The sequence below is a fragment of the Xyrauchen texanus genome, chromosome 7 (genome assembly GCF_025860055.1).
Source record: "Xyrauchen texanus isolate HMW12.3.18 chromosome 7, RBS_HiC_50CHRs, whole genome shotgun sequence".
Classification (NCBI taxonomy): domain Eukaryota; kingdom Metazoa; phylum Chordata; class Actinopteri; order Cypriniformes; family Catostomidae; genus Xyrauchen; species Xyrauchen texanus.
The window spans coordinates 16,959,589-16,982,260 of NC_068282.1; the positions used below are offsets into that span (position 1 = coordinate 16,959,589).

Consider the following 22,672-nt stretch of genomic DNA (forward strand, 5'->3'; position numbering starts at 1 on the left):
AAATTCTGTCTTTCAATTTCTCATAGATCAGAGATGCGAAAGGCTCTCAAGAGAGACCCCTAGTGTTGCTTCTTTGACACAACGTCGAAGTGAGCAACAGACAGAGAACCAGGTAAATCCAATAGTCCATATATATTTTCCTGCAAGTGAAAGACATAGTTGGCTACTGATGGTGGATCGGAGTGATGTTTCTTCTTACTGTATGTATTTTTCATGAAAATCTTAATTCTCTGCTCTTTTCTTCACCTCGCAGCTACTGTCTTCAATTCCCTAGCTGCTTTTTCTCCATTTGTTATTGAAAAAAACCAGCACTGCATTTCAAACCCATCATTTTAAATTAAATTGATATGCAAATGAAGGTTAATGCCAATCAGGACCTTGTGGACCCATCTTGTGTTAGTGGCCACATAGGAGTGAACATACACTGGCTGAAATGCCTTCCCCTATATCAGCCATACAGCAAATTGTCCCTCATCTGTACTCCGAAAGGGGTAATTTGCCAGAAAAATTATTTTAATATTTTAAACATCACTATTCAGCAGAGCAGCTTGTCTTCTAAAGTATATTTAACAGACTCAAACATAAAGTATAGTCCCTGTCTGTATGAACAAACTGACTAATGAAATGCTCCCCAGCCAATGTGTCCTGAAAGGAATGAGGAGCATTTGAGTGTTGAACAGACCGAACACCAGGCATCAGGTTTGTCCACACTGGTCCAGTTGAAACAAGATGATGAAAGCAGTGGGCACCCTTCTACCTGTGCTTATAAAAAAAAAACATGTCACCCATCTCCTGTGCTTATATATATATATATATATGTGTGTGTGTGTGTGTGTGTGTGTGTGTGTATATACACACACACATACATTAGGAAAGAAAACAAAACAACATGTAACAAATTTCCACAATATAATGTCACATATTCAAGTAATATTAAATGTTTATCAAAGTCTAATTGACCCTTTGTTAAGCCCCGCCTTAAAAGTGCTTCTGACCACTTTGACAAGCGTTCACCTTTTCACAATGAGAGCCTATGGGAGTATTGTGTGATTTAAGCAGGATTTTATAAAAATAATCTAAAAAAATTATTTAAACGTTGTTGCTGGGTCATTTGTAATAGTTATAATAGCTTCCCAGAGTGGATACACAAAGTTGCTTTCTTTTTTTCTTTAAATAAATCTGGAGAGGAGCATGTTATGGATTAAACTGTGTCAGCCCTCATTCCAAATGAACATAACATCTGCAACAACATCTACATTTGTTCCAAGGTAAAATAAAGCTAATTAATGAGCGTTCATTTATTTATGAATTGATTCAAGTCATAATAAAGTGATAGTAAATAATAAGTGCATAGCATTGTGTGTTAAGAGATGTTATGAACAGGTCTGTTCATTTACGCTAATGTTATTAGATGTCTAATTGCCATTAAATGAAGTTTTCATTATCAAGTTTTTTTTAATCGTTTCTGATTCACAGTCTCCACAGATTTTAATCAAATTACCATATAATTTAACAAATTATTTTACAAAAAAACTTCAGATAAGCATGCATTACAATGTCACTCTTAATACTAGCCCACATAAAAATATATTCCATTCCATTAATTAGAATATTTAGCCAAAAACCATGTCATTCATTGCAATCTCATATACAGTTATATGGGGAGTTCTACAGAGCTTGTCATGGAGAGCAACAATAACCAAGGGGGGCAGAGCTTAAGGAAGTGTCAATTGGGAGGTTGATTTATTGAAAGAATTAGTCCTCATAGGTTTTCAATGAGTATTCATTCACATTTTCATTAATCTCATATTTCTATAGTCATAGTTTTACATTTAAATATATTCATCTCATAACATTATTTATGCATTTGCAAATATGGTGTAAAAGCATTTATTCCTACTTCGTGAAAATACATCTATTACATCTTCAGATGCAGCTTCTGTCCCACCTCTAATGTGTAAAGATGGCTTTAGTCCCCATGGGAAAAGCGGAGTGATGGTTAAGACTTGGCATGCTTCAATGGTAATTAAAAATACTTGATTTCTATCACAAGTCCCATATAGGCTTGTTTTTGAAGTCAAATATAGTGCTAAAATGTTCATTCTCAATAATTTTATCATTGACAATGAAGGGCTGTTGTGTGTGATATATATATAATTATTTTATACCTTATCCAGGGCATAACAAGAAGAATGGCATGCTTCCCTGTCATTATAGCTGCAGTTTTTAACAATTTTTTCAGATTAAACAGATTGAACTTATACAGTCATTTAAATTTACATTTTTGGTCAATAAACTTAATTAATAAAACCATATATTAGAGGAAGACTGATATATCAATTTTACCGATTAATCAGTGCCGATAGTATAATCAGTTGCAAAGTGGAACTATCGGTAAAAATCTATGCCGATATTTTTTTTTTATTACTCCTTGTTCCTCTTTGTGGACACAGTGGACTCCAGTGTGCGCTGGAGGATTCTACAGTTAGAACAGATTAGTTCTACAGCATAACAGCAGCCTCTAGAGGTGAAATAAAAGTTAGCTGTATCTAAATCTTTCATCATTGACAATATTCATTCATCTTGTAATCCTCACTTAATCAGAATCAACTTTATTGTCAAGTAAGTTCACATTAATGCATATTTAGCTATTTTGATTAGTTAATCGGGTGTTCTAAATTGATGTGAAAGCATGAAAAAAAAATCAGACCATATGTAAACATCCCGTCTGCACATAATTTACATTTTGTCTCCAACTTTACATCTTGTAAATAATAATAAACCTTACTCATCATTAAATCTTATCTGATGAAATATATATATATATATATATATATATATATATATATATATATATATATATATATATATAACCTTCATATGTTGAATATATATGCTATAAAAAGCTTAATTTGGTAGATACTTACATATTGTCATGTTGTGAACCAGGAGAGAGACACTGGTTGATCCCAAATGCAGTGTTTTAAAGAAGAAGAATATAAAAATACAAATAGCACAAGGCTTGGAAAAACAAAAGGAACTATTTAGCTTCACTGCTACGGACAAGACTTGATCTGGAACCATTAAACATGAAGGTATAAATAGGGGCACAAATGAAGGTAAATGCAAAACAGCTGGACACAATTATGGGGACAGGTGAGGATGATGACAGTGCTTCTTGGGAAGTGTAGTACAGGAGGTAAATTCAAAATAAGAGTCTAGGAAATGGGGGAAACACAGCTTGTGACAGAACCTGGGCGTCCACAGGGCCGTGACAGGGTCAGGAGGCCTGAGAGGTGGCCTCAGGGTCGGGACTGGGTCAGGAGGCCTGGGAGGTGGCCACAGGGCAGGGCCTGGGTCAGAAGGCCTGGGAGGTTGCCATAGGGCAGGGACTAGGTCAGGGGTGGAGCCGCAGTTGGCATGGGCTGAGCCCCAGGAGGAGAAGTGAATTGAGACTCAGGAGGAGGAGTCTCTGGGAGAGCGGGTGGAGCCGCTGGAGTCGTCTCTGGAAGAGCGGGCGGAGCAGTCTCTGGGAGAGTGGGCGTGTCTGCTGGAGGTGGTGCCATGGAAGACTCTGAGGGCAAAGACACCATGGTCAGGAGCGCTAGCAGTGACTGGGTAATGACCTCCGTGGTCGTGGACACAGGCAGTGATGGGGGAACGACCTCTGTGATTGTAGACACAGGCAGTGATGGGGGAAACAAACTCCATGGTCGTGGACATGGGCAGTGATGGGGGAAATTACCTCCGTTGTCATGGACACAGGCAATGATGGGGGAATCGACCTCCGTGGTCGTGGACACAGGCAGTGATGGGGGAAACGACCTCCGTGGACGTGAACACAGGCACTGACTGGGGAGTAGGAGCCCTACATCTCTTCCGCTTCCAGATGGCCGTGAGAACAGCTATGGGAGGCTCGAAGGGTAGAGCCGTGGGAGGCTCGATGAAGGAAGACTCCAGGACCACCTAGGCTGCGGAGAAAGTGGTCTCCATTGATGGGAGCTCAGAGACCACTGGAACTATAGTGCCACCCAAGCATAAACCAAGCAGAAGTACAAAATGGAACAATTGAATTTATACAATTGGCATAATATTATGGACACTACAAAGCCACATTCTTCTGATAAAGAAGTACCCTATGTGCAATGTTGTGAGGATTACTTTTGAAATGTATTCCACATGAGATTACAGAATACATGCTGTAAAATGACATTTGTAATGTATTCCGTTAGATTACTCAAGGTCAGTAACGTATTCTTAATACTTTGAATTACAGTGTTCTGTGTTCTGTAACACCAAACTGTGTTTAGTGCTGGAGCGATTTTGGGAGTGTTCCAATGAATTGTGCTCCGAGCTTCAGATTCCAGCGCAGAGCATGTGTGGACTCAAGAACTGAAGTGTGTTTCAGTCCGTGTATCTTCCTGTGCATATGATTCCCCGTTCAAAGCTGTTTCCCCAAGTTGCCAAGAGTAGTGGTTCGGCTGTACGACTTGCTTCACCTGTACGCATACCACACCCACGGCCCTTTTCTCCCACGCATTCATTCATGCACCTCTCCCGTAGTTGTGCGAGTATATTAATTTCCCTTTTTATATATATTAATTTATATTACAGCGTGAACAATATTTGAATTAATTATTGTTTGTATTTTCCCTTCTGTTTTTTTTTAATTTTTTTTATGGGTATTCGATGAGAACTGGACTCTTGAATCTGCCGATTTAAATGCGGGACTAGGGCGGATCCTCTGCCTTATCATAATATTTCTTAATTTTTGTTTTGTGTTTTTCTTTTTTTCCCTTTACTCAATTGTTTGAGCCAATCTGTAAAAAAGTAAGTGCAATGTGGTGTTTTGGATATTTTCTTGAATATATATTTGGAAACCTCTTTTTCCTCATGCCTTTGTTGGTGTAGGGAATTTAAAAAAAAAAGTTGGCTTTTAGAGCTTTTCTAGGGTTTATTTTTGTAATTTTGACAGGCTTAAGGTTAGGGTCTGGCACCCAAACAATTTAATTTAGGTCAATTTAATTAATTATTGATTTAAATTGTTTTAAATCCTGGGAGCTGCCATCGTTACAGTTCAAATGCACTTTGGATCGCATCATTTATATGTATAAATGTTTTCAAAATACTTTTTGAATATAACTGTATTCTAATTACCATTGATTTAAACTTAAACTGTTGTGCAATATATATTTTGTATTTTAAATGCGTAATTCCGTTACATGTATTCCGTTACTCCCCAACCCTGCCTTTGTGACTGTGCAACAAGCATCATTAAAGAAACTTTTCACATCACATCCATCAAACAATATGACCTTAATACTGTTTGGAGACCCAAGTATAAGTCATTGGTAATGAAACAATGTACAGGTTGTAGTGAAGATAGATGGAGTGTTCAGACTCATTTTAAAGGTGGGAAAGTGCTGGGTGTGCCTGCAAATCCTGTGAAAACCATCTATTGTGACCCTAACTGATGGGGAGCTGCTTTTCTGCTGCATGGATTCACCTTAGTGCTGTTAACGCTGCCAATTGCTTTGACCCCCCTTCATGGATCTGCTTGTGGGGACGACATTACCATTTCCATCAAAGCCTTTTTACTCTGCATAGAGGCAGGCATGAATGCACTCATGCTCTGATGGCACCTCAACTTAGACATAGATCATTTTATTGGTCATTTTTAAAGGATTTTAGATGGATGTTTGGAGTTGTATACTAAAGCTTCCAGGGACTAATTTTCTCACCTTAAACACATTTTCTGAATAAAGACATTTGGTGTGTAAATGTTCACAATATTATACAGAATATGTGGGGGAAAATATTTAACTGTAGGTGGTACAAAATGAGGATGTGACTGACCATATGCAAATCTGCATTAACAAGTTACTAAAAATTATTAATTTCCAATATTTTTTCCATAGAAATTTGATTGGCAGTTTATTTCACAGCATTTGCTCACAGCTTTGCTACTCATAAATCATACTAAACCTGTCTTTTGTGTCAGTATTAGAAAATTCTCCAGCTTGTTCCCTTTCTTCTGTTATATTGTTTTATACCTTCTCCACTGTTTTATCATCAGAAATACACTTGTGGTTACATATCTGTCTTTTCAATTTTTCAAATGTTGTAATAAGATTCTATTACGGATCTTCAAATCGTCTTTTTCCATTCTGTTTACTGTTCAAACAAGCAATTTACAGGATAAAAAAAAAAGCTGCATAATCCAACACTTAAAAGGTCTGTGAAATCAAAGGATGTGCCCATTATCTTTATTCAGTTATAGCATCACCAGAGGCTAGCAAACTGAAAAAAAAAGTTTATGTAGTGGAAAGTTTTAGAAATTAATGGTTTACTCTATAGAAAATTAAATGAATACTCCCCCGTTTCCATAAAAACTGAGCAATGATTAAAAAGGCAATCAGTAGTATTGTGAGTTTAACAATGGAAGGATGTCATGTTTTAATTTGAGTGACACATTTGGACACCAATTATAGTCTTCATCTTGGCCAGAATCAGTTGACTGAAGTTCATTATAATAATAATGGTTCCTTACATTTATATATAGGAACAGCTGTGATTACCTTTTGATCATGAACCTCTTCCTGTCTGTAACACAGTTCTTCCTTTCAACCACCACTTAAAGAGCACACATAGATCTCTTAATACTTTGATGTCAGACGAGTAGGTGTGAGTTAATGATTAAGTATTGCTGGGAAGGGTAAAAAAAACTCTGTGCTGTGCTCAAGCAGAATAAAAGGATCTTGTTATGAACATACAAAAAGGCATTGTGAACAACAGAGGTTTGTGTAATTTTTGTCCAACCCACAGTCTGTTGCTGCATAATAGAACTGTAAACAATTATGGCAAATTTATATAAGACAAATATCCAAATTCCAAATCATTCAACCTGGATATTTCATAGCATTTAATTTTATCCCCTAACCAATGATTTTCACGAGTGGATGGTAGGTAACTATGTACTGATCTGTCACCTAAGGTAGTGCTTTTCTTAAAAGCGTAAAACTACATTGTTTGAGATTTACAAGAGGTCTTTTCATAGGTTTACTGTTAAGTTGTTAAGCCAAACAGTCATATTTTAGTTTTCCATGACTACTGTCCACCCTCTCATCCCACAGTCATCTGAATGGAAATCCACAGGATTTGTTAATTTGCACGATGGACTCCAGGTGGCAAATAATTTCCCCTCATGGATTTCACGTGGAGTTCAAGTTTAGTGAACTTTGACAGGCAAATTTTCCACGTTGATCAATAGATAGCTTGGTTTGGCAGCGATCTCTGTATAGCCGGTGCTTCGTTCACAGCTGTACTGAATAATCACAATGGACAAGGATTAAAATATGCATTAAAATATGAATGAAGTCTCTGAGTTTTTAAATCCACCCAAAATCATTGAAAAGTGATCCCAATAGAAAAAGCTAATTTTATATAGACAATCATTGGTTTCCAGATCATGTGGCCGGAGTGCTTTTTGGTGAATCAATAAATCGGTTATCTCACCTGGGTTGAATACATCTGTTCAATTAACAAGTGTTAACAGTCAGTTGTAAAGATCAGATCAGATTTGAACTAGCAATGTGCACGAGTAACCTAGTACTCGGAAGTGACAATGATCGATCAAGAAATCAATGATTAATACTGATCATTCGTGACCGGACTTTTACACATTTTAAAACGTGTCTAAGATCAGATCAGATTTGAACTAGGAATGTGCATGAGTAACCTAGTACTCGGAAGTGACAATGATCGATCAAGAAATCAATGATTAATACTGATCATTCGTGACCGGACTTTTACACATTTTAAAACGTGTCTTTTTTTTAAATGTTATGATTGATTATTTCATGATTTTTCAGACACTCTGGAGAGCTGCACTGACACCAGGCAAATTCTTCCTTTCAAACTAAATGGAGCACTACTGTATGGAACAGAATGCAAAGACTTCAGAGCACCTTCTTACAACTTGACATGGCACATTAAAGTTATGATGTTATGGCAACTGCGGTGCACTATGCAAAAATAGTGGTGCATGCTTTTTAAGAGAATTACGGTAACCTGCAGGAAGAGTAGAGAGATTGTGCTTTCTGAGCATTTTTTCATTGAGTGCCAACTGAGTCTTCACATAATGACAATATATGACACCTTGTGTTTTGATTCAGACTCTTTTATAACAGCTTTTTGCATGTCCATCCTAATGCTGTGTTCTTGCTGTTCTGATTATTGAGTGGGGAGGAGGTAATGTTGCAATCTACTGTGAAAATGTGACTAAAGAATTTACCTGCTCTGCTTCTCTCTGTGAGATAAAGCCCTACTCTGCTAGATGATTACCCACATATCTGTATCAATGGTGTCACTCAAGATTGTTTTCATCGCTATATTTATTTTTCCAATTTGCTCATCAAATAACATAAGACAGAGCTCCTGCTAACATTCTTCCAGATTGTAATAGGAGCTGATTTTTTATGTTTAAAGGCATTATGTTTAAAAATTGTAATAACTCTAATTTTGACAAAGAATAAAGGTTTGAAACTAACAGATAAACTGATCAGCCAGAACATTAAAACCACATGACTAATATTGTGTAGGTTCCACTCGTGCCGCCAAAACAGCGCCAACCCACATCTGAGAATAGCATTCTGAGATGGTATTCTTCTCACCACAACTTTACAAAGCGGTTATCTGAGTTACCGTAGACTCTGTCAGTTTGAAACAGTCTGGCTATTGTCTGTTGACCTCTCTCATCAGCAAGGTGTTTCCATCCATAGAACTGCTGCTCACTGGATGTTTTTTGTTTTTGGCACTATTCTGATTAATCTTAGAGACTGTTGTGTGTGAAAATCCCAGGAGATCAGCAGTTACAAAAATACTCAAACCAAACCGTATGGCACCAAAATCATCCATGCGATTATCTAATCAGTGTGGCAGCAGTACAGTACATAAAATCACACAGATTCGGGTGAGGAACTTCAGTTAATGTTCACATCAACCATCAGAATGGGGGGAACATTTTATCTCAGTGATTTGGACCATGGCATGATTATTGGTGCCAGATGGGTTTGTTTGAGTATTTCTGTAACTGCTGATCTCCTGGGATTTTCACACACAACAGTCTCTAGAAATTACTCCAAATGATGCCAAAAGCATCCAGTGAGCAGCAGTTCTGTGCACAGAAATGCCTTGTTGATGAGAGAGGACAAAAGATAATGGCCAAACTGGTTCAAAGTATACGGTAACTCAAATTACCGCTCTGTACAATTGTGGTGAGAAGAACAGAGATGTGGGTTTGCGTTTTTTGGTGGTACTAGAAGGATAATATTAGGCAGGTTTTTTTTATGATGTATATGATGTACGTATATTTAACAGCTTCTACGGGGATAGTTTTGCTATGAAAATGTCCATTAAGGAGGACCTCTTTGGTTTTAGCTACTCTCAGCAGACAAGAAACCCAATCAGCCAGCTCTGCAATGAGGATATTTGTATTGTGCTCTAGTCCTGCACTGATAAAGCCTAATAAAGAGTCTTAAGTGTAGACAGGGGTCACGAGGTCTACAAAACAGTCGCCTTTTTCCATGTATTTTCTCGATTTCTTTGAATACTCAGTCACTTCAGGCTTTATACAAAACTTGACTGTAGGAGGCTGTAGTCAGGGTTGGGGAGTAATGAAATACAAGTAACAGGAATATGTATTTAAAATACAAAATGTAAGTAACTATTCCACTACAGTTACAATTTAAATCATTGGTATTTAGAATATAGTTACATTCAAAAAGTATTCTGATTACTGAAGAGATTACTTTGCATTTTATTGTAATTTTTTCATTTAATATTTAGTCATTTCAGATGGAAAAATGTTTACAAATAAATGATGCCATCCAATGTACATTTGAACAGCTGTGAAAAACTTGCTAATGATGTGTTAAATTCATACGAGCAGACAGAGAAGTACGTTTGAAATAAGTTTGGAGCACAAGAAATAGAAATACACCTTGTGTAAATTGTCAGCTTTACACTAAGATAAAATGCTATTTCTCTTTACATGCACGTTACCAGGCACGATCATATTTTTTATCAATAAAATTCACGTTGGATCATTATTTCTTTTTTCTAGTAAGACCTTTGATATTAGGGCAAAAATAATATTTTTGATAATAATTTTTGTATTGTTTCCTTGTAAAAAATATCCTTAAAACAACATTTGATATATCCTGTTTTAGAAACAACACTGCATAAGATAATTAGGTTTTTCAGAGAATGTATTTTTAACATGTGCATTTTGTCTCACTGTACTGGCAGAGTTTTTATAGTCAAAACAAGTGAAAAAATCTGCAAGTGCTAAAGAAGTAATCCAAAGTATTTAGAATACGTTACTGACCTTGAGTAATCTAACGTAATACATTACACATTACGATTTACAGCATGTATTCTGTAATCTGTAGTGGAATACATTTCAAAAGTAACCCTCCCAACCCTGGCTGTAGTACAGTACTCTGGCAAACAGATTTTCTGTTTGAAAACTGATTGAATTTTAAACTGAGATCAATATTTGTATTCTTCTGATATTTGATGTTGTCGCTGCAGATCATAAAATGAGCCATAAATCTTTTTTTGCCCACCTGACCATGAAATTCTCAGGCAACATCGCAGACAGAGACAGGATGCATAAACTGAAATTTATGGCTCGCATTTATCATCTACAAATCAAAAGTAACCTCCTTTGTTGATTAATGATGAAATTACAAAGTTATTTGATGTGCTAGCACTGCAATCTCTACACAGCCTATTAGGTTTAAACCACATACTCTTCCTCAGGCCGCCTGATGCTCCCACCTTCGCAGGAAGCTTTTGCATGCTGTGATTCATCAGCACTCCTTTTCTTTACCCACCGAAGCCATTGGATAGAGTTCTGGTTCCCATGGCAATGGCTATTTCTTCCTCTGATTAAGTGGAATTTACTTGTACCTTTTAGCCCATCATGACCTGAGGGCTATACAATAATGAATTGAGGACAATGCAAATGTGGGAGACAGGGGTGGGGAGGGCAACTGTTGGAATGAAATGGTGCAGGAAGGTATCATTGAAATTAACTATGTATAATTATCAAAAGGAACATAAAGAGATCTCCACTTCCACTCTAATGAACCCGAGTATGATGTCAGCCAGACAGAAGTATGCCATCAGCTAAACACAGGTTCTTTTTATAATATTTGTAGAACAAAGAGTTTCAGCTAACAACAAGATTGAAAGGGAGAAGAGCATCTATTCTACCATCCCGTACAGAGAAGATTAAAGGAATAGTTCAACCAAAATGAAAAATCTGAGGACAGTGTCTATTGTACTATAGTGTACAGAGAGGTTTAAAGGAATAGTTTACCCAAAAGATTTTAATGTATTTACCCTCACGTTGTTTTAAGCCCATAAGCTGTTATGTTTTTATAAAAGGGACATTTTTAAGAATCTTAACAGGCCTCTTTTTGACTGAATATAACTACAGTTCATAGTGACCATATCTGTCAAGCTCAAAGAATTAAGAAAAAAAGGGAACAATAACCGTACTCCATATGAATTTTTCATTATATTCCAAGTCTTTTGAAGTCATGCAATAGAAAAAAATATTTTCTCTAAATCTTCTAACCCAGTGAGGATCATTGTGTCCATTAGTTTGACTTGAGAACCTGATCAGTCCAAATCGTAAATAAATAGTTGCATCCAATTTATTACTTCTATCAACAATTTCAGTGAAAAGAACCAGCTCTAAAGAACGAAACATTTAAGTTCAACTCGTTCAAATGACTCCATCATTTGGTTGCAGCATTTCTCGAGTTAACAGCTCACTGGAGGATTGGAAGATTATCAGTGAATGACGGCATACATTTAGGTATGTTCCTCGTACAAAGATTTTGTATTATTTCAGAAATCTAGGAATATACTGCACAATTCCTTTGGATTACTATGCATTTTTTGTCCTATTTGGAGTTTAAAATACATGGTCAATATAAACCGTTTTGACATGAAAAAGAGCTGTGTGAAGATAACTAATTAAAAAATAACAGCATATGGATTAGGAATGACTTGATGGGGTGAAATATTCCTTCAGCTGAAACTCTATTGCTAATGCCATGCTTTTATGTTTAATTGAGGCAAGAAGTTGTAAACTCTTTCAAAACCATTAATTGTTACCCACAATTCACAAGGCTGGCACAACAGGATTTTTCATCTTATTCCTGTGCCAGTTAAGAGAGCACCATTTCTCATATTGCCCTTGCATGTATTTACTGGTTACAGCTCCCTGGTATTCTTCTAGTGCCAATTAATGTGATTATAAATTTAATGGATGTCCAATAGGTGTTTATTATGACACACACCAGCTGTGGCTAAATTGGCCCACAGTGTTCAGTATTTCCTCCAAAATGCATAGTTGTATTCAAGCAGACAATAAAACCAATGCTGAGCTTGTTCCATGCATTAGAATCACAACAGAGCAATTAAGGGCATTTATATGCATATATGAAATGACACACTTCTAGTGAGCTGTAGTTGTGATTTGTTCTGGGTGTTGTTGCAGCATTTTAGTTCATAGCTATTGCTATGACAGTGATTATAATTGAGGTAAAAACAAAATGGTATTTTCAAACAGTTTTTGTTGGGGGTCAGAGAGGAGTCACATGATTTCTCCAGACTTGACTAAATCAACTAGTCAAGTCTGGAGAAATCTGCTTATACATCCAATGCTTTAATGCAGATAAATTAGGATCCATTCTATATGAAGATTTAGGCAGCGCATGTTTTCCTGATAAATATTTCACTAGAAAGCATGCATTTGTGACTTATTTCTTAGTGTGTTCACGCTTCACGTTCAGTATGACCAGTTTCACGTAACCAACGAGCATTAAATTGAAGGCACAAGTTACTTTGTAATTAATTAAATAGCACACAATCTGTCGGCTAATTCTAAGTCCTATTTCTTGCCATTTGCCAGTGTAAAATGTCAACTGTTTTTGGTCACAACCATCTTAAGTGCTACTTGAGTGCCTTCTGATCATAGACCAAGTTTAATTTTAATGGCATTTATTCAGTTCATCAAGAAAGAAAGAACGAAAGAAAGAAAGAAAGACAGAAAGAAAGAAAGCAATTTGCAATTAAATGAGGGCTTTTTTTTTCATATTTAGTGCACTTAATCTGTTAAGAGAATGACAATTGCCTCAGATGGTTATTAGGCATGATTACCATTTAACCCTCTGTCAACAGAATTCATATGTATTCGAGTAGAAATCTAATCATGCTGTTTTATTAATGATGGTGTCAGGGTGAAGTGCATGATTTGAATTTCAACTCAGTTATAGTACTCTCTTGTAAGTGTTGGGAACTCTTTTAATCGTCCTTGGGCAGTTCAGAAAGTAAGTGGTTCGAAAGGAAATGTTCTCCCAAAAAAAGGCATATACTATTTACACCTATTATTAAATAATAATATAGAGTATATGACATCACTGCAATGTGTTTATTTAGAGTCCCACATACACACTACACCTAACCCTAACCTTCCCTTACAAAAATTAACCATGGTTTTACTACAGTAAAAATATCATCATGGTATTTTGTAGTAAAATCATGGTAACAAGAAAATTAAACATGGTTACTATATTAACACATTACTGTAGTAGCACCATGGTTAATTGCATAAAAACTATGGCTTCCGCCAAAAACATCAACTCAACAAATTCAATTCAACTACCCGACCTTCACTTATTTATATAAAGGCTGTATATAACACATATATAGTATGTGCTAAAGTAAAATTATTAAATTATTATATTTCGACAATGGATTGGAGTAGACACATAAAAATGATATAATTAGAAAGCTGAGACTTTACTTTATTTTCAAAAAGCTCAACATATGTTTCTGTGTCAGAGTTACTCAAAATATTGGAGCAGGTTACATATTACAAGTCTCCTGAAGTCTTTGTGTGAGGGACAAATGGCAAGTCAGTGTAATTTACATCATTATGCCATTGGTTCTTGTGTTTGTTGTAAAAAAGCGTGACACCATTTTTGAGTTCTGGACCCAAATTCTGACTAGATGTGAACTTGAGTGGAAGAATATCTGTAAATGGCAACCTTAATTTTGGTCTGTTACTCATAAACTTACTGTAGACTCAGAATATCCTATGCAAGTCATATTGATGATACTATTTTTATGATACAGTGCTTAATAGTGTTTTTTGTTTTTCTACAGAAGAAAAATAATCTGCATGAATAAAATATTATCATCTGGATAATAAATGCTATTGCAGCATCACAGATCAATTAGGAGACCACAGTTTAAAATCCCTTTTCTGGACCACAAGTTGTGTAAATGAGACATATTTCAAGGTTGGCTGTCAGCATAAAGATAGATACTTTGTATAATTGAACCTAACTTCTCATTTATTTGCTCTCTTTCTGCATTTGTCTTGCTTGTGCCTGTGATCTGTGTTTTATTAGCATGCTCTAAGGTGCAGTTTCACTGGCTGACACTGAGCTGTGCTCAGGCATCCATCACAAGTGAAGGGTGAGCTATGGGTCACTGGTTTCTGCTCTTTGTAATTATAGATGGATACCCACGAGATGAAATGATTTACAAGTGGAGAAAGAACTCGGTGGAGGCTGCTGATCAGAAGTCATGGAGACTATATCAGTTTGACTTTATGGGCTTGAGGAACACAACAGACATAATTAAGACAACAGCAGGTAATTGTTTTCTGCTACTCTGTTGTATGCATTTTTAGTTTGAGTGGATATTAAATTAAATGAGAGAACTATGATTATGCATCAGCAATTGATAGTGATGAACAATCATAGTGCATGTTTCATTGAAACTTGGTTAGAGGGATTGTAGGTTGTTCAAATGTCACGTTTCGTGTGCAAAGTTTGTGCAGTACATAGCATGTAATCTTTAACATGTTTGATCTGAGTCGATAAGAGTTTGGCTTAAGGTCATTTGGATTAATTAAACGGCTCTCTGACTTCATTTCTAATGTCTTTACAATGCTTCACATAGACAGCTACACCATTATGTACTGTAACCACTTTGCTGAGTAAATGTTAATTATTGTCTTCGATTTCAGATTTACCTCCCCCTAAATTCTGCATACAAAAACATTTTGTTATTTTACATGTCGACCATTTTCAGGATAATTGGTCAGTTCTTTTTAGCAGAATACACCAATGTTCAGAATTCAGGCTTTGGGCAGATTAATTGCAAAACCAGACCATCCATCATTGATTGAAAATCCAAAACCTACAGTATACTTTCATGATTTTCTCTGCATTTAGTTTTCATTCATATTGAAGTACACATTTATAGTTTCAGTGTAGTATTCCTTTCATATTTAACCTATCTTCGTTCTAGTTTTAGTTAACCTGTACAGATTTGTGTCATTCCTTTTCCAGGTGACTATGTGGTGATGACTGTGTATTTTGACCTAAGCAGAAGAATGGGATACTTTACAATTCAGACCTATATCCCCTGCATACTAACTGTCGTTCTGTCATGGGTCTCCTTTTGGATCAAAAAAGATGCAACTCCAGCCAGAACAGCACTAGGTACATGAAATGAATACAACCCCCTCATTTTTTCTCATTTTGCAGGCCAATTCTCATTACTAGGTTGCTAAGAAAACAGCAGACTAATGAGATCTGGCAACCTGGAATAAGTTGCAGGTTTTTACCCTAAAGGTGGGCTAAAGTGGAAACACTGTTCAGTGAATTGGTCCCTCATTCTGTACTTACAGTGTCTGCATTAATTATGTAACATAATCAAAGTACATTTTTAAAGACTTGATACATGACTTTCATTCTTAACATACCACTCTTAGGCTGTCTGGTTCCATTTGCTCTGTGCACAGCACAAAACAGTGTGGCCTGAGATGATGCTACCTCTGAGTATTCCCTAGTTTACAAGCAGGATCAGTGATTGTCAAAAAAACGGCACACATTGACATAAATTAGTTATCTGCACAGATCCTGCAGAAAAACTGGAAGAAAGGGGCAGAGACCTGCACCATCTATGTTTGAAAGAAATAACCTGGCAACATACTGTGGGAAGAAAAAGAAGGATGAATGTAATTAATCTGTCTGACAAAAGAAGTCATTACACCTTCAGTGGAAAGAAAGGGAGCAGGAGAAAAAGTAGAGATTTGCTTTACAGGCGTCCAGTTGATCGATGGAGTCCAGAGAGAGAGGCAGCCAAGATACAATGTGGGAGAGAGAAAAAGAAAGAGAGAAGGCATGAGATCACAGTCATGGAAATGTCAGGTTAAACAAGGATGTGATCAAGACAGGACCCAGAAGAATAGCTAGGGGTCAATTTAGGACCAAAAAAGAATTCAGTGGTCAGTCTTGACTTAAAAGACATGAGCATCACTGTAGTGTAAACATAAATTGACACATACCCTACACTAAAAGAAAATGGTTGACTGAAATTTACTGTGAAAAATACGGTAACCACGTTTCAGGCTTTATAGGATGTAATTTTGATGCCTGTATATTTTATGGTGCTGTTTATATTATTAAATGATAAACTTGATATTTTAACCATCTGAAACTGTAAAAATCTTCTTTTCACTTTAAAATATATTGTTAATCACCATAGTAATTACAGATGGGCACATGATGAAGTTCATCAATAGTGGCCCTTCCAGGAGCAATGAGCAATAAACATGTAGAGACAGTGCTCAGTGTCACTAACACCAACACTATACAACATCAGGGTAACACATGTGAAATAAAAATTATGCAATAAACATTAATGTGACAAGGAGGAGGGCAGAGCCGGGCCGTGAGGAGACACACATGGCCCTGACTGGGGCTAATCAGCTGGTAGGGGGATAAAGATGAGCCAGAGGCACCAGTTCGAGAGAGAGATCCACATGTGGCCACTGTGTGTGTATGTGTCCATTTGTTTAAGTTGATTTGAGTTAATTTGTGTTATTAAAAGATATGTTGACTGTTCAGCCGGTTCCTGCCTCCTCCTTGCCCACCTTTGCTCCATTACAATAAAATAAATTGTATCAAATATAACACAGAACACCCCAAAGTGCATAACTGATTTTAAAAATAAGAAGAAGCATAACTATTCCCATAAAATAGAATGAAATGTTATGGGTCACACAGGGAATTCTGGGAACACACGATTATTGTTTTTTACTGTAACTTTAGCAATACTTACCTGTAAAAGTGCATGTACTCTCTTGTTAAACAATACATTTTTACCCTTAATTTTACAGGAAAATCTAAGTATTTAAAATTACATGTATTTTCTTTTTAAATATTATAGAAATTTTTACTGTATATTTCAAGATAAGTTCCTGTTAACTAATTAAAAATGTTTTACTGTAGCATTTTGACAGTATTTTACCATTAAAATTATGGACATTTCTTACAGTGTACAAAATGTACTTCATGTCACAATATCTAAATTAACTGGCTTTGTTAAAGTCAGATATATTCTTTAATATGACTACTGTGCATCAACCTGTTGATGAACTATATTGAGCTACACCAATGAAAGTTATTTTTAAAGGTCAGGTAAGGTAGAAATAGTTTCTTTAGTAAAATGACACATGAAATCTTATTTTTACAAACCCACAGCCATATTTGATTTTAAATCAGATACAAATCAGATTTTGGTTTCAGTCTAAACCACAAGATTTTATTTCAAGTTGTTTCTTCATTATTCTGTGCACAATGTCACTGTAAAAGTCATATACAAAGCTCTGTAGTGTCTACAGCTGTTTGAATTCACAAATTTTCACTATCATGTGGCATACACTATGAATTGATTATAGAATCAGTGAACAAGTGAGTGCTTTCGGACACAGCATGGCTCTGCCTACTGTTTGATGTCTTATGCCCACCTTGGCAAGATATCATGATAAACATGAGCAGAGGAAAATGTTTATGTTTTTTTCTCCTCTTTTCCACAGTGACAACAACTCTCTTATGTCTGTTGCCATTGTACTGACACTTAAGTCATCACTATGGCAACCTAATGTTGATAAACACTATATTAACAACACTGTCACAAACAAATCTGTTTTGATCACTTGCAAGATGACATTAAGGACACTTAGTTCTAAAGATTTGAGAATGGATGTATGTGCAGTGTGGGAACATTTGGGAGTTTGCTGAAGAACAGCCTGAAGCTAAATTCTGAACCTTAGAGGAACATTTAAGGCCCACTGATAGCCAAGTATAAAAAACTTGGAAAAGCAAGTTTGAATAGTGTTTAAGTTTTCACTTTTGAAAGGTTGAGAGGATTTAAAAAATAACAGGTATAGGGTAAAAAGTAGAAGAGAAATATTTAACACACCTAGCAGACAATTATGACCAGGGTTGATTTTCACTTTTAAAAAATACAGAAAAAAAAAAATGTCATGACTTTTGGTTCCATTTGAATAGTGCATTCCTTCGCTGTTAAAAATACTTTGACAGTGTTTCCTGTGCTACCATTCAATGGCTCTACATCACCTCTATTGAATAAGCAGCACAAAACATACAGTGTGACCAGTGTAATCAGATCCCCGAATGACTGACTCTTATGAGCTGGTTCTTTTGACTCTCCAGCACGAATTACACAGCGTTACTAGTGTAGGCTGATTTCCGAAGGAATGACTCTTGGGAGCCTGGTATTTGTAATTTTCTCCTTGAAACATACAGCACTACCTTCTAAATGAATGACTCTTACCAGCCAGAAAAACTTAATGAATGGCAAGTCATTTATTTTAACATGTCAGACTAATAATGAACCAAGATCTGTTACTGTGTTTTGTCTAATTAAGGCTTGTGAGACTTAAATCTGAAAAAAATCTGTGTACACACCTTTTGCAAGAATCTGTTCTATTGAAATGTGAAATCACCTAATAATTGTATAACAAGCTGCTGAGGGCCGGAAATCCAATCCAAATTGCATTTCTTATTTCCAAATATTTCTTCCTACAATGTATTTTAATAATCGTTAACATTTTAACAGAATCATTAAGAGGACTCAAAATCAGAATCGTTCAGTTCCCATAACTAATTATTATTATCACATAAACCATAATTAATGACATCAGAATGTACAGCATCACAATAGTTTCAATATCCAGCCAGTTATGTCATTCTTAACCATTTTACAGTAAAACCTGATTGAGAACTGATGAGGCTATAATGGAGCTAAGCAGTTTAGAAACGAGTGCCATTTTGAAAATTAAAGTTTATTCCCACCTTTTTCTAAGACAGGCAGTCATTTATCAGAGTACCACTGTATCAGCTAGGGGAAGTCAGTCTAAAAGGTGAAGGTAATCACTGTATACAGGAACAGCAAAGGGAAAAGGAATGGAGTGTGAAATGTATGTCTGAAATAGATGAAGCTTGCTTGTTTCCATAGAAACCCTTGCAAAACAGGCGCACAGTCACTGGATCTCGGAAACAACTCTAAATGTCCATGCAAGATTGGAGCTAAGGATGTCTTCCTGCATCTATGATTCGAGGTGTTTGTGTGGGTGGCATTTTCAATTTGCAGGTTACTCTGTTCCTATCAAGTTCAAGGGAATGACATCAGTATCTGGAGAAGTTTCAAATTCAAAGACAAAAACAACATATTAGTGTAACCATCTGTACTTTTTTGTAATAGTGATGATGTATGGTGATTGATACAACTACGTCAATGGTGTAGCTCTTAGATGGAGCCTAATCAAGTCTGCTCAGTGAAAAACAAAATGCAATTTGCTTAGAGGTTAGAAAAGAACAGGTGTTCTGTATTCTGCAGAGATATCAAACTGCATTTTAAACAGGCTAACCATGTCAGCATACACTTTAGATGGTTTAGCTAATATTTATTCATTAGTGGGCATTTCCTTAGTTACTAGCGTCTCCATCTAATATTATCTTTTGGTTATGCAGGAATAACAACAGTATTAACCATGACAACACTCAGCACAGTGGCAAGGACGTCACTACCCAGGGTTTCGTATGTCACGGCAATGGATCTTTTCGTCACTGTGTGTTTCCTGTTTGTTTTTGCGGCTCTCATGGAGTATGCCACACTCAATTACTACTCCTACAGCGCTCGCAGATCAACCTGCAACAAGACGAAAAGATCGGTGAGCACCATGTTCTCTACTGCATAAATCAACCAAATATTTTGAAATTATTTCGTTTTGTTTTTTATGAGAAAAGCACACTTCCTGCTCTTTACTCACATGATATGCTCTGATCCAAAGGATAGGCAAAATTACTAATTTAAAGGGATAATACAACCAGAAATTAAGATTCTGTGATCATTTACTCATGGAGGGAATGAGACGTTGTGTCGATGTTGTGACACTAGGGGTCACTCTTGAGAGCCTCGAACACCTCCTATTCTTTGTTAAAAGGCCAATGAGAATTAGCGAGTGGAATTTGCATGACACTCCCCCGGACATACGCGTATAAAAGGAACTGGAATGCGATTCCATTCAGGTTTTTTACTGAGGAGCCGAGACAAGGTCCGGCCATTTTAGCGGCTAGTACAGTGTTGTGGCAAGAGGGATACAATGTCTCGTTCCCTCCATCAGGGAACGGAGGTTACGACAGTAACCAAGATGTTCCCCTTCTGTCACTCACTCGACGTTGTGAACCGTGTTACGTGAACTGCTGATGTAGGTGCAAGCAGGCTGCTGTGTGCGTAATAGAAGATGCATCAGACTGCGCGTACCCTCCCCCAATGCCCGAAATTATGTCATGAAGTTCCCCACATCCCTGAGGCCCCGTGCCAGCCATGGCCTTTTCTGTCTGTTTTCTCTCCACAGAGTATTAGATTCGGCTGGGCCCATCAAACGCTATCATACGCATCGGAGAAGGTGCGTATGATACCTTTTCCCTATTCTTTCAGGGGGAAAAGACCCTGCGGAGACCACATCCTGCCCAAAAGGTGAGGTCAACATGTGGCAATACGACACATGGGCTCAGCAGCCACACATGGAAGAATTGCTGTGGTAGGTCCCACCACGAAAGGGGGGAGGGCTCTACAAGCACAGCGACCAGTGGCAGAGAACTCTGCCCAAGGGAGACGTGGGTCTGCCGACAGGGAGACCATACAAAGGAATATACATCACAGGGGTAACCGGAGTAATTGGCACCGGTGGAGCACCTATCCCAGTACAGGACATATTATACCCCGTAGTGGGGCTGGCTGTGAATTCCTCCACCGAGTTCGCAAACCATAGGGCTAGGGAGGAAAGACATCCAGGGTCCAGAGGTATCTGATGTACCTGGGGTGGGGTCTCATGGCGGGGGGAGCAGGTGACATCGCGTCAGGGAGTGTTGCTTCGACCCGAGGAGGCTGTGCTGAGGGGGAGCTCAAAGCACTTACCTTGCTCTGTGAAACCAGCATAGGGTGGGTTAGCGACTTAGGAGGAGGGCCTCTTGGGCCATCCTGGAGACTCATCACAACCGGCGGGACGTAGGTATGGCACGGCCGGGCACGCAAAGGCAGGGAGGCCACGTTCACAGGGCCCTGGCTGAGGGTGCATCCCGTTCGGGGTGCGGCGAACAAAATTGAAAAGGAAACAAAGGATTTACCTCCTGGCCCTCCAGCGGGGGATGGAGTGGTCTGTTTATCAGCTCCATAACAGATGTCTCGCTCTCTGGGTCATCCATCTCAGGGATGCTTAGGAGACTTCAGGGTCCTCGTGCCCGCCCGAGTGACAGGGGACATCAGCTTCCTGCAGGGGGGCTGTATGCTGGGGCCGAGAACTAGGTTTTTAGTGCCTTGGTCTGGTGTACCTGCAGGATGGCCATGGCATGCAGGGTGGAGGCGGCCTGTCCAGCAGCACTGTATGATTTGGTCACCAGAGACGATGTAGTCCTACAGGTTCTGGAGGGGAGCGCCTGTCGATACCGCCAGGTGGCGGTGTTTTGCGGGCACAGGTGCAACGCAACCGCCTTAACCACCTGAGGGACCTCCGTGTACCCGTGGACCGCCCTGCCGTTGAGTGTAGTGAGAGTGAATGAACCTGGAAGTCTGTTTCTGGCACCTCCGGGAAGAAAGGGGCATGGTCGTGAGCGGGGGGGGGGGCTAGAGAGGCTTTCCCGTGGAAGAAGGAAAGCCGCGACCGTAACATTGCCATGGTCATATTCTCGCAATTATCCGGAGGTGCCTCAGTGTGATCGCTGCCCAGACACGTGAGGCAGCGCCTGTGGCCGTCGGAAGTGGAGAGATAATGACCGCATCCAGGAATCACACAAAGACAGAAAGGCATCTTTATAAAGACACGTCTTTAAAAAGATATTCGACATCAATGTGTGTGCTCTAATAGAGAAAACATACTTTGTAACAGGAATATACACTCTTTTAGCTCTGTCGCGTCGCCCAGGGACAAAATCTGCACTCGACATGTAGAAGGAGAGAAAGCTGCTGGAAATGCACCATATATCCAACAGCATATGCTTCTTAAGAGGTGAATGGAACAGCAGAAATATTCATCTCGCTGATAGTACAACCGCATGGCTCCGAAGAAAAAATCTGAATGGAATCGCATTCCAGCTCCTTTTATATCCGGGGGGGGGGGTGGCATACAAATTCCACTTGGCAATTCTTATTGGCCTTTTCTCAAAGAATAGGAGGTGTTCAGGTCTCTCAAGAGCAACCTCTAGTG

The 22,672-nt window shown here is 38.0% G+C and overlaps 1 protein-coding gene across 2 annotated transcripts in view; it reads left to right on the top strand.

Moving 5' to 3' along the window:
• LOC127646424 (gamma-aminobutyric acid receptor subunit gamma-3-like) overlaps positions 1-22,672 on the top strand; it is a 256,679-nt gene that overhangs the window by 228,467 nt on the left and 5,540 nt on the right. The window contains exons 6-9 of one of the 2 annotated variants that reach the window (XM_052130068.1): positions 14,604-14,741; positions 15,444-15,596; positions 17,854-17,888; positions 19,904-20,137. In XM_052130068.1, coding sequence (XP_051986028.1) covers positions 14,604-14,741; positions 15,444-15,596; positions 17,854-17,888; positions 19,904-20,137 — 560 coding nt within the window. The remainder of the gene's footprint in view (positions 1-14,603; positions 14,742-15,443; positions 15,597-17,853; positions 17,889-19,903; positions 20,138-22,672) is intronic. The other variant, XM_052130070.1, reaches the window with a different exon arrangement.